This window comes from Lissotriton vulgaris, chromosome 3_1, assembly GCF_964263255.1.
Source record: "Lissotriton vulgaris chromosome 3_1, aLisVul1.2, whole genome shotgun sequence".
Taxonomy (NCBI): domain Eukaryota; kingdom Metazoa; phylum Chordata; class Amphibia; order Caudata; family Salamandridae; genus Lissotriton; species Lissotriton vulgaris.
The window spans coordinates 471,531,036-471,544,781 of NC_141689.1; the positions used below are offsets into that span (position 1 = coordinate 471,531,036).

General features: G+C 43.1%; 1 protein-coding gene across 1 annotated transcript in view; it reads right to left on the reverse strand.

Annotated features, from left to right (window-relative positions):
- ADAMTS6 (ADAM metallopeptidase with thrombospondin type 1 motif 6) overlaps nucleotides 1-13,746 on the reverse strand; it is a 1,724,075-nt gene that overhangs the window by 1,483,507 nt on the left and 226,822 nt on the right. Inside the window, exon 5 of the mRNA XM_086963486.1 lies at nucleotides 2,697-2,905. Coding sequence (XP_086819612.1) covers nucleotides 2,697-2,905 — 209 coding nt within the window. The remainder of the gene's footprint in view (nucleotides 1-2,696; nucleotides 2,906-13,746) is intronic.

Sequence of the window (13,746 nt, forward strand, 5' to 3'; positions counted from 1 at the left end):
ACGTAGCCACGCATGTCTCCTAAGTACGACACTAGTATTTACAGCTCTAGATGCAGTGCCTGCTACATTTAGTGCGCACTTGACTGAGGCATTAGAAATTAGCTTGCCTTCTTGTATAAGGTTGTTTGCCTGTGCCTTATATTAGTCAGGTAGATGTTGTAGTTTCTCTAACTGATCATAATGAGCCCTATCATATCGTGAAAGGAGGGTTTGTGTGTTAGCTATACGCCGTATGTTGGTAGTTTGCGCAGCTATTCTTTTGCCTGAAGCATCTATTACCTTGGATTCTTTGTCCGGTGGGGGTGCCTCAACTGAAGTTTGTGAGTTTGCCCTTTTCATAGCATTTGACACAACTAGTGAATCTAATGGTAGTTGTCCTTTAATGTAGGCTGGATCTGCAGGTGCAGGCCTATATTTTTTCTCAATTCTAGGGTTTAGGATCTTAGTACGTACAGGGTCCTTAAATATCTCTGCGACATGTTTGATGACCCCTTTAATCATGGGAAGAATTTGAACAGACCTTTGCGATTGTTCAAATGTGTCTAAAAGAAAGTCTTCCTCTGCCTCATCAGAATGCATAGGGACCCCATGGTAAATGGCAGCTCTGTTCAACAGGTGACCAAAACCAATGTTATCTTCTGGGGGAGAAGGATTTGAGGGGTATGACTGTGGGGCAGGAATATCTGGCACATCCTGTGGGTTTGGGTACTCCCAGTCTATAGGGTATGGGAAAGGCTCATCTGTGTCTATCTTTCTACCTAAACTATACTCATCATCATTCTGAGGTGAGTGTGAGGATAAAAGAGGAGAATGTAAAGGAGATATCTGTGGTGAATTGTTAAGAGGAACAGGTGATGAAGGAGAAGGAAGTATAGGAGAAGAAGGGTGCATAGGAGATGTGGCAGAGTCCTACTTCTTGGTAGGAACTACAGGTGTGGATGTTGCATCTGCATTCCTCTTCTTGTGTGGTGTAGTGGATACATGACCTGTCTTTGGGTCAATGTCGATCTTCTTTTGCAGAGGATCTGGTTGGAAAAGGTCTTCTCCTTGTGGAACCTTTGTTGGTGCCGATTTTTTCAGTTGCGGACGAGGTTGCTGTCTGTCTTTAGCCTTAGGAGGTGTTACAATGTCCTTAGGCGTAGTTTTCGAGACCGAGGTTGTTGTTTTTCGGTGTCGTAGGCTGTTTCGAGGGCTTGGGAGCTTCGGAATCAGGCCTTGTCGGTTTCGGTACCGAAGACGATGGCTTCGGAGTGGAAGCTGGTCTTGTTGGCTTCGAGGCGTCGGACGCTGGCTTTGTACCCTTGTCTTTAGAAGTCGACGGTTTTGGAGCCGAGACTTCTTTCGGTTTCGGTGCCGAGGGAGCTTGTGGGATCGACACGTGCGGCTTGCTCTGTACTGAGCTACCGGAAGGTTTAGTTACTTTCTTTGGAGCTGGGCTCGATGGCGGGGCTGTCGAAGTGGTTTTTCGGTCGCAACTGGGCCCCGGAGGCGGAGTGTTGACCTTTGCCTTTGATCTGGGTGCTGTGTGTGGTGCAGGGGCAGTAGTACTCACGCACTTACCCGATCGTATGGAGTCATCTGAGTCGTCTGCCTCTGATACGATCTGGAGATCATCTGAATCTTCTTCGGGAGCAAGCAGAACCTCCTCGTCGAAGATATCCACTGGTTCCAGAGCTGATCTCTGCATGTCGTGTCGTCTCTTGAATGGCACCCTTTCCATGAGGTGTAGACCTCACGGCGTGGAAAGGCCCCCCGGCCCGCATCAACAACCGGAATCGAGCTGATGGAGTCAAAACGATGTTAGTCGATATCGAAAGTAGTTTAGTAAGTTTTTAGGAAGTTTTTTGCGCTTCAAAGTGCTTTAAAAGTCTATTTCTAGCCGGAGCGGAAAATTTTCATCCGAACCCAGTGGCGGAAAAAAAACAATTTAAGGATGAAGCCGATGCCCATGCGCACTATTGTCCAAGGGAGGAGTCGCCTATTACGTGACTACAAAGACTTCTTCCAAAGCGAAAACAACATGCAATCATCCGAGCCCAACACCAGGTGACGATCTAATGCTAAGTGTAGTATCTGCAGCTCATATGCCTCGAACACAATATTTCTGTCAAGCGATATATCGTGAGGGAGTACCCATTGACACACTACTCTCATAGACGCTTTATACCCCAAAATCATTAGTCCTAGAAACAACTGCCTCTCTTTTTCTTTTCAGTTTGGTCAGGACAGTCATACGTTGTAAATTGTCAAAAATCAACCAAGAGTAGTAAGCTGCAAAAAGACTTTTGAGGTCATAAAGGGCATCTTCCATACATGTCTTGTTTCATGGAAAGTTGCCTCTCATAAACAACATTTCTAACATGTGCAAACCATGTATGAATCCTTTTATTTTCTTCATCTTATTTAAAGCAGTATGGTTCCAGAATATCGTTGGCTACATATCATCTGACAAAATTATTGTATCCTAAATGCTCACCCCATAGGAGTTAATAACAGAAACTCTACACCCAATGTTCTAATATTGTTGTGAGTGTTATTAAGACTATGATATGTATGTCAGATGAAGTTGTTTACGATATTATGACATGCAAACTTTTGGGCATTAACAGTGCACACATTTCTTAAACTATTCTTAAACGTGAAGTCTAAAAGTAAAATTTGAAAACTATTACCAAAGAAATATGGATCAAACTTACAATGTTCATTACACTCAAAACGTAGTGCTCAATGTCTTTGCGTCCATGATATCCAACCATCATTTTGTCTGCCACCACCAAGGTCTCCACAAATCGCTCAATGCTTACTGATCTCTTTGGTCGTCGCATGTTGTCATCAGTTGGAATTGGAGTTGGGAAAGCAGATGTGTCATTCAACCACCACACTTTGCCATTTTGAGTGATGTCTTCTAAGATTCAAAAGAATAAATCACTTCAGAAGACTGAAGGGAAACCTTTTCAGTACAGATACCTCACTTTGCTATGAAACCTTTACTGCAGTCACAGTTTGTATTGCATTCTTTTTTGCACATTATGTCTCTTTTAGTGAAATGTTCTCGTCTCGAACTAGTCTGCCACCACTCATTAGTACTTGTGAACTGAGGGCTGCAATCATAATGTGTTGTAAGTATGTCTGTCTTCCATTATCCCACTAAGCTATCCCTTTTTCGAGAGATGCAGAGAGGCGCAAGAGAGAAAGAGGGGCTCGCATCCTCAGTGTGCTCAACTTCTCATTGACAAGAACATGTTTGAATTATTTTGATTGATTGACTTCATTTGTAAAGCATCCACTAACCCCATGGATGTCATGGCACTGATCTTATCACTTGCTTACTCAAACAACCAAGTGCCCCATTACTGTCTTAACACTTGGACCAAAAGAGTTGTCCTTATATAAAGTGCAAGGGCATTCCAAAGATTCGTTCTCTGCACTGAAAGAGAGCAGCGATCCCAAGAGATACAATTAAATATAGATTTGTTTGCTTAAGGTTTTTCCTAACTACAAAGATTTCGAGTAAGAGCGTGAGGAACTATTCTATAAGAAACCCATTGAAGGGTTGGTTGACAGAGACAGTTGTACACCACACATAAGAACTTAAATTTGAATGCTTTAAAGATAGGGAGTGGTGATTTCCTCAATGCAGACAAGATTTCGTCTCTGGGTGCCTATCGCTGCTAGCAATACTAGGTTCTCAGCACGCTACAGTCTAATCAGAAGAAAATTAGGTAACCCTGCAAAGAGGGCATTGCAGTGATATAAGCAGGCCTTAACCACGCACCTATAAACAGCGTCCATTTTTTGAAGAAAGAAAGTAAGCTGTGTTTAAAGCCTGTTAATCTGCAATGATCTGTTCAGGAGGGGTTTTGTCTATTTGCAACAGTTCTGCAACCAAACAACCTTCTTCTGAAATAGGACTCCAAACTAGTACTTCTACCCATAATATTCACTCTGGTCTCTAACGATGACAAACCAAGCAAAATTAAAGTCGGTTACAATTCTTTTGAAGTGCATAGCTATGCCATGGCTTTTGTACTTTTCAAGTAGTGGACTCCATAAATCATGAGCAAAGCACAACAATGTTGGAGGAAGGATCTCTATGACAGGTGGCTCTCAAAAATGTAATCATCTGCAGCACCAAGTTGACACAACCACTGGACGCTTGGGGGCAAGGAAGAATTTGCAGATGAGAGGAACAGTAGCCTATTAACTTCTTTCAGAGACCTGGAAAGTCTTATGTTGGGTTGACTATAGAAACATTGTGTTGACATCTACCAGTTTGTGACCTGGTTCCTCGCTAATCACCCGCTGCGCAGATGCAGCACATCATGCACCCAAGCAGCACATGATCCACCTACAAACCCTATGCAAATGTGTATCTCGTTTTAGCATGGATAACTTTGAAGGCTTGTACTGGTGAGTTTACAACTACCATGCTTATGAACCAGTATTAATTTTACATAGTTTTACATCACCTCCACCTTCATTAGTGCTAATTAGTTTCAATAAGGTATTGCATGCTTGATAATTATTCGATCTTAACAATTTATATAGATGAACCACTCCCTTCTCATTTCATGTGCGTGACCTAACCATGTCAAGCTCTTCCAGGTCCTGTTAGCCAATTTAGGTACAATATCTTGAATGTGTCTATAGATAAGTATTGGTAAAGAACTTGAAGAATAAAAATAGAACATACACTTTAGTCTTGGAACATCTCCCTTTCTAACAAATCAAAGAGTTTTCCAGCGTTATTAGTGTCGATTGATGAACAAACATGGATAGCATCGCCCACGCAGGCAAAGAATTTTCAAAGACTATGACTGATGCTCTGCCAGTTGGTTTACTATTCTGAAACAGTGTGTGTCGGCAGAGAAAGAGTTTCCTGAAGCAAATTTAGACATTAAAATACACTTGTGCCATCCATGACTGTCAAAATAATTACCAACTAAATGTTGAAGAAACCCAAAAGAAGATTTATAAGGAAATAAATAAAATGTGCTTCTATTTTCAGGTCAAGCCCATACAGGGTGAATTGCACTCTTAATAATTGGGCATGAAAATTAACAATAGTCCAGGGACAATGTAGAAAGTACATGTGTTGCGAATTGGTTCTGTATCACGCATGAATGTATGAAGTGCTGTGGGGGCACACATTAAAATGCACATAAAAGAAACACAAATATTTATAAATTGTTGATTAATGTTTTTTATCATGATATGAAATTAAATGTTTAAAGTACAGAGAGTAATGCATAGGAACAATAAAAAAGAGGTATGATAATAAAAGCAACTCATTTTGAGTGACTTATAAATGACAAAATATGAATGACTTGCTCAGCAGCATGGATAAAGACTTGATGCCTATTCAAATATAATGACAGAATTTTAAAAAAAACGAGAAAAGAACGTATGAGCATACTGTATCAGATTCGTCCATCGCAGTACAGAGAAGCAAACCCATTCAGAACAAATAATGCTTACAGCTGATCCCCGCTTAGTTAAATGAACTACAGAGCCTGAATCTTAAATATTTTGGTGGTAAGAAATATTTTTCCCATAAAAAAAGTTTTTTAAATGTGCCCATTACATTTCGAGCAAACGGGGTGCTTTGGAAAATAGTAGATGTAAAACGTATTGGTCAATATTGTTAGCCTTATTATCTGAAGGAACGACAGAGATGAAACAGGCTCATTTTCTGTGTTTATGGTAGAAGGAGTAGCTTCACATCATGTTAAGACAAAGACTTGCAGTGGAACCAAGGGTCATCCGTTTTGCTTGTCCCACGCTTTAATGTCTTTTTGAAGACAGCAGATAGTAACACAAATGTGAGGACTGCTGATAAAGACCATTGAGGTGGTTCAACTGCCTATGGTCAAATCAATGAAGATGTTCGGCAATCTAAGGGTCGCTGATTGATTTCTAACTGAACAAGGTAGATGAACGGAAATTGTACTTTGAACCTCATGAAAGATTGTACTTGGTTTATTTAAAAATGTTTTGCTGTTTGTGAAGTATTCTCACATATTGCCCACAAACTATACAATGGAGACACTGGTATACATTGTAGAAATGTATAGATATGTAGTTTGCATAATGTTTTATTTAATTTCAAATCGGATACTTTGCAGCAAATGTGCACTTTAATATTTGATTTAAACCTGCCTCTCTATGGATTGCCACCATTAAATGTCCCATTCCAGAGGTATTTTAGCGTAGTGGTTTTGAAAAAGTAAAATGATCGAAAATCCATGTCCTTGCAGATGTGTTCCTATATCATTTCCTAATACTGGTGATGGTTGAATAATTTACACTCAGCATACAGTCAAACAAATATGCCTTGAGCCCAAGAAATAGCTAAAGTACTTTCAGAACCTTCAGAGCCTGGATTTAGTTTCTTTCAACTGATGGTTTTACTATCAGTTGATGGTTACATAAGTAGAGTGCATCTTTCATTTTGGATAGCTAAATTAGGAATCAAATGGGGTAAAAACTCCAAGCACACGCTAGATCATAACATATTCAATATCCACAATGAATACCCAGAAAATATTTTCATAGTCTTTATTTTCTTCACTTCTTTTGCCCAGCAAAAACGTGTTTACTTCAACAGGGCCTTTCTGAAGCCTTGGAATACACAAGTATTTGCAATCCACTAGGTCTTGCATTACTGATAGTTTGAAGTATTGGCCTTGCAAATAATAATGCAACACCAATAGCTCATACTTTCAGTAATGTGAGACCTAGTGCATTGCAAATGCTTGCACAGTGAGCCAGGAACCAGCATTGTATGTCAAGGTGCAGTAACTTAAGCTGCTCCTAGAGGTCCCTAGTGAGCAAGGCACCAGCACTGCATGTCTAGTTGCAGTACCGCAAGCTGCTCCTAGAGATCCCTAGTGAGCAAGGCACCAGCACTGCATGTCTAGTTGCAGTACCGCAAGCTGCTCCTAGAGGTCCCTAGTGAGCAAAGCACTAGCACTGCATGTCTAGGTGCAGTATCACAAGCTACACCTGGAGGTCCCTAGTGAGAATCATAAACTACCTAAGTAAAACAGTACAAAGCTGCATGAAATATGAGCAGTCATATGTGTAAGTAGTAAGGCCATGTTGACACCAATGGACAGCTGACGATCCACTATAACCAAAAAAGTACGCCCATGTTCAGGTAAAAGAAAAGCACATCCACCATTATCCCATCTGAGGCGGCCGTGCTGCTTAAATTTTAAAAAAGTGTTGTGAGAGAGAGAGAGAGAGAGCTAGCGTGTCTAGCCTGCAAAAGCAAGCAGATGAAAGCCAATTAAGAAAATAGTGCTACCAGGCTCTAATAAAAGCATATGTGTAACAACCGAAGTAAAAGTGCTCATGGGACCTCTTTGGGACACATATGGTACTGCACCATACCCATAATGCATGCATGCAAGACAATACTACGAGTAAATTCAAATAGCTATGTCCATATTTACAATTAGTAGCTTTGAACTGTGACATTATTATTATTATGTTAATTTCAGATTAGGTTGCACTCTGTGTGGAGCTGATGAAGGGAAATTTATAGACGGTCTCATATAAATGTGAGATGTTCTAGTGAGTGAAGTAACCACTGCCAGTCTAGGTTGGGACCAAGTTTGTGTCTTGCCTGAAACCGTTTAAGAAAATAGTGCCTTGAGGCTGTAATTAAAACCTAGGAAGTAACAACACATGTAACAGGTGCAGTCCTCATGGGAGAGTACGAGAAGAGACAAGGCTGTACTAAAGAGGGACTACTAAGCCTATTGAACAATGAAAAGCCACCATTTGCAAAGGACAGGGATGTTAGCCAACTAAAAAGACGGGCAGAAAGTGGACAAAGCTTTATGCCCATATCCTGAATACAGCATATCTCGAAGAGACAGCGCAATCGCTGCCTAGGTGAAACATAAAAAGCACATTTTTAAAACTCCCACTGCTATTTCGATCACTTACTCTGCATGGAAGAGTGAGTAGCACATTTTCTGACTTCGATGAATACAATGGACTTGAGACACATTTTAAACCTAATCCACTGAGTCCAGCACAAAGGGCAGAATTAGACCAAATGACATACAGACTGGTCATGCAGACTGATCAAATTGAGTCATCAATATAAGTGCTTTCTGTGGTAGCACGTATATGAGCCTTAGGAACACTCAGGGAGTGCCAGCTCGCTCTTTACAATAGGTACATTACAAATAATGTTAAAATAAATTAAGCAAAAGCCTAGCTGATTAATTCTAATAACAATAATGCACTAAAGCACAGAAAGTAACAGTAAAGAAGAAGACAGATACTAGATTTGATATTCAATGCAAGTAATGCGAACAGAATACCTTAAAAAATGTCTATCTATGCTGAGTAGGTGGTCTTGGCCCAGTAACTCTCCAGTCAAGCTATAACTGATGCACACTCTGGACCTTAACAAGCTCATTCCCACACTTAGGGCCCGATTCAGATCTAGGCAGACAGTTACTCAGTCACAACGGTGACGGATATCCTGTCCACCAAAATATAGATCTTTGAAGATTCATAGGCGTACAGCGCGGTTTACAGAGGCTGTACGAATCTCGGCAGTTTACTCGCTTTAGGGGTTAAAATGAACTTCAAACTTGCATGAACTGGTACTGGACCTGAGATATGAAGGAATGAATTAAGAAGTAGTGGCTACGAAGTCACACACAACATGATCCGTTTTATGGTGAAAGCACTGATAGATTTACTGGGACGGAATTACAAACAGGTGTAAGAGCTTCCTTTCCCCTGATTATTTCACTATAGGTTGAATTGACATTTGTCAAAGAGGAAGACAGCCCTGAAGAAGTCATGGGGAACTCCCTATACGATGAAACACGTGTTGGCTGGGCAAAAGAAGTGAAGAAAATAAAGACTATGCAAATAATTTCTGGGTATTAATTGTGGATATTGAATATGTTATGATCTAGCGTGTGCTCAGAGTTTTTGCTCCATTTGATTCCTACTTTAGCTATCCAAAATGAAAGACGCACTCTACTTATGTCTGCAAGCAGCAGCGTTATAAGATGCTTGGTGTTGGACTTGGCCCTCCTGGCAGGTTCACCCCTAAACTTTTTGCTTTTAATTGTGACTTGGTGTAAGTGGTTTTTGGCTTCTGCGCACTTTACCACTGTGTCCCAGGGTAAAGTGCATGCGTGTAGTGAGGTTGGCCTGCCCTCCCATAGTAATGCAAGGGGAATGTATGTGCCCCTGGTAGTTCCTGATGCGTGAGCAGTGCAGGGTCAAGTTTGGTATGTGCAGACTCGTGTGATCAAATGCTGCGCGATGATGTGTGCGGCGTTATTGTGTCTAGTGTGGAAGTGCCACTTCTAGAAGTTGGCATGTCTGTGTAATTTATATGAATTGGCTGTCTGGCTTGTGATTGGCTGGAGCTGGCTGGTGAGCCTGGCTCCAGGAGTCAGGATGGGTCTGCCCCGGTGGTGAGTGGAGAGATCTGCATGATTGATGTGAGGGAGGAGTGCACTTGGGACCTGAATAGGGCTGGGCTTTCCCCACACAATGCTAGCTCCGCCCCCTGTGGTGCGACTGATGACCCTAGCCTGACTGGTGAATGGTGAGAGGAGCTGAGCACACCAGCGTGCTCCAAAACCAGCTGCGACAGGTTTTCCCCCCACCCTGCAGACACAGACAAAGGATGTGTATATATAAAAAGGGGGCTGTGACCCCTTACAAAATGTTCTTCTCCTGATCCTAATTTGAGGGGGTCCTGCTGCCGCTGCTGGGCGCCAGGAGGGCCGCCACTGGGGACTGCCTCCCTGCCTGGAGGGCCCTGTGAGCTGGCCCCTGGGCCCAGCCTTTGCCCCCTGCCTGCCTAAGGACCTTGCTGGACTTCTTTTTGACTTGCAAACTTTTGTCCCTAAAGCGCCTGGACAGCGCTTGATTTCTCCTGCCCAGGAGCACTGCTGTTCTCATCTGCAGGCCGGCGTTGCGGTCCCCCTTTCCCGAGGAACTCCCCGGCGTGGGGATCCCCATTTTCTTCACTTTCGGCACGGGTACCCACACCGCTTATTTGCCGACTTTTTAGTACTAATCACGGGTGCCCATCCTGTTTCTACATTTATATTCACTCTGAGGGTGCCTACCCCTCGTTTTGCCCCGTGGTAAAAGAATCACCGCCGCAGCCCGGCTAACAAGGAAGTCAGGCAGCCTCTTGTGACGTGGGCGGGGCTTTGGGATCGACCCGGAAGTACTGCGGAGGAAGCAGGAAGCAAGCGGGAGCCTACCCCACGCTCCAACGTGTGCCTGAGGAGCCGTGCCGCACATCGCCGGTCCCCCGTGTGGAGAGGGAGACGGGCAGTGCTCCCTGCCCGCCGCCAGTGAGGACACCTGCAGCCCAGGAGCAGGACCGAGTGAGTAAGAGAGCCCCGTGTGTTCATTGTCGAAGAGGAGGGCGTCGGGGCACATTGCCGGTGCCCGCCCCTCCCCTGATACGGGTGTTGTCGTCGCGTTGGGCCACACAGTGTTGGAGGGAGTCTCAGAGCGGGACTCCGACATTGGAGGCATTTTCTTTGGTGAGAGAGCGGCCCTGGGAGGAAGCTGGCCGCTCCCCATGATCTCTCAACCTCAGGGGGCGCATTTGGTATTCAGAGCCCCGTGGCTCCAACGTTAGTGGCGGCATCATTGTATTTTGAGCCCCTGAGGCTGCAAGGTGCCATTGTCTTTCTGAGTCCCCAGAGAGGGGACTCTAACGATCCCGGGGGCATTGTTGTAATTAGAGCCCACGAAGCTCCATCACTTCAGGGGAATTTTTCTATTCATAGCCTGAGAGGCTCCTGAAGGCATTTTGTGTCTTGAGCCCACGAGGCTCCCACGTGTTCTTGGGCCCCATTGTTTATCCAGACCCCAGCAGAGAGCCAGGAGGCACGCTGGTCCAGGCTCAGTGCCACAGCTGGCCAGTACTTAGTGGGCAGCTGCTACGTTTAGGCCAGTTCCCTTTGCGCATCCTTCTTTGGCTGCCTGCGCAGCCTGCCCTGACATTGTGGACACAGGGCGTTCTCGCCCCTGAAAGGCCAAGTTGGCCTAGGGACATTTTCATGTGTTGTGCCCCTGCTAGGAATACATATTTTTCCCTCATGTGATATGTTGGCGCAAATGTGATTACCTGCCTAATGTGATTTCTACATTCATGCAAAGCTTCTTGCCTATTCCTCTGAATGTGTTTTCATGCATCAAGTGTAAAGCTTCTGGGCTATACCTCTGAATGTGTCTTCATGCATCATGTGTAAAGCTTCTTGCCTATACACCCCGGCCCATCACCATCCCCTTGTACAGTTGTTGTATGCATATTTCTACACCTAAATGTTGTTTTTACTCCTCTGTATATCTTGTAAAGCGCTCTGATACCCTCACGGTTCAAGTTCGCGCTCTATAAAACACTAAAATAAATAAATAAATAAATACCTCTGAATGTGTCTTCATGCATCATGTGTAAAGCTTCTTGCATATACCTCTGAATGTGTTTTCATGCATCATGTGTAAAGCTTCTGGCTTATACCTCTGAATGTGTTTTCATGCTTAGGAGGTAGTTCTTCCTAATGTAGGTTCTACTAGTGAGTTCATGGTTCCCTGCGTGATATTGGCCTAAGGTGTGTAGGATTGCGTAGGTGGTACTTACCTTTTACCAGTGGTTACTGGTTGTGTGCTACATTTGCTATCTTGGTGCTACAGTTATTATATGTTCTATGTTCTAAGTGTTATTCCTACAAAGTGCTAATTCTACCAAGTGCTATCTCTAAAAGTGCATATTCCTGACAGTGGCCCACGTGGCCCTGTCCGGTGTACATAATCCCCTGTAAATTCTGCCCGTGCCTATGGCACATTGTAAAGTGTGTGTTTATTATCTAATGTGTTTGGTATAATACAGAGGCTATTTTTATATATAACCTTGTGTGGAGTTTCCTTTGTGGTGGGCCTTGGGTGTTGTTGCTGGGTGCGCGCGCAAACACTTTACACATCGCCTCTGAGATAAGCCTGATTGCTCGTGCCAAGCGACCAAGAGGGTGAGCTGGGGTTATCTTGGCGGGTGACTTCCTTGCCCTGACGTAGAATGGTGGTTTCTGCCTGGCTTTGGCGCAAGCCTCAGCCAACCGGAAATTCCCATTTCTAACACCTGGCTATACATTAGAAGACACTGCAATGACTGCTGGTTTATGAGCGTTTAACATTGTATTGGGTGAGCATGGAATCTGTATGAAATGGCCTAGTCTCAGGAGTGTGGCCTCCTAAGACTTCAGGGGGCTCCCATTCAGCCCAAGGCCAATCAATATCTGTGAGAATCCCGGGACCCCTCTTAACATTACATGATTTTGTATTACCAGGGCCATATTACTAAAGTCTAGAATCCCAAGCAGAGTAAGGGCATGGAGGGCAAGGAATCACTTTACTCTAGTATAGATGGCACAACAGTAGGCGCAAAATAAACAATATTCTTGTCAATAAGAAAATAGTCCACTATCTTAGAATTGTGTTATTAAATAAAACTATGCTGTACTGTTAAGCTTATTCAGTTTTGAAGGTTTTACTAACTTGAACACTGTTTTCTAGACATTAGTCCTCTAAATTAAGGCGAGGCTGCGGAATATACGAATTGCATTCATGAATGTTTATTCTCAAGAGCCAGTTCGCATTTGTATCAATGATTTAACCAAGGAGTAAATTTTGATAGGTCACAAGAAAACAATGTACCAGCCCAAGTTCATTGAAGATCGAGGGGTGTGAATAAAACGAGATTGAGGGGTGTGAATGAAACGAAGACACTGACAATAAATAGAATTCACAAAGGGAAGTTGAAGAAATATGTGTTCCAGGGGAGCACAGAGAGCCTACATGTTTCAATTAACTTTCTTTCAACATATACAGAAACATTAAATATAAAGAGGCAATGCAGTTTGGTGTACCTTTTAGGTATGGCTTGATGTCACAGCTGTGGGTAAGAGGTATTGTTACCAATTTTCACTCAATATCTTAATTTATTTTAATATATTTTTTATGTTATGATTCATGTTACAAGCACCAGATCACCTCAAAATTAACCGTAGCACTACTAAAATGGGAAAGACGAAATAAGCAGTACAAATACAGGCACAGTTTATCTGCAATTATAGAAAGACAATTGTCGAATACAACCTTTGAAAGCATTGGTTGCTTCAGTACTATGAAGCTAAATGGGTGTGAATGATGTGTAAAAGTGAAGAGAAAAATAGCCGCAAGGAGCCTGAGTTTTAACGAAACAGTCGCACACTTGCGAGGGGACTTTGATGAACCTACAAGTACCGATTCACAATCAAGACCTATTGGTGAGGGAGAAGTCATATTACATATACAGATACTCTGCTTGAAAATTCAATCCTTCCCTCCATCACTATTGGAGTAGTAGGAGCACGACTCAATAGTATGTATTGGCAGTCATGCAGCACATGGGCATAGTATTCCTCAGAGCTCAACTTGCAGCTAAAGGCACTCCCCCATCAAACTTCACGACATCTACCACACTCCTGGCGCTCGCACCCTCTTCTTAGAGGAACTTAATGATCTAGTAACTCAGTTCTCCATTTCTGACTAGAACGACGTTTTCTTGGGTGACTTTAATACTCAATAGAACAACCCAGAACCCGGTCTGCTCCCTTACTAACCTTCTTAAAATAAATGACCTCAAACAATTCTGCCATGAATCAACCAATTGCAAAGGCGCCACCCGAGATGCTATGA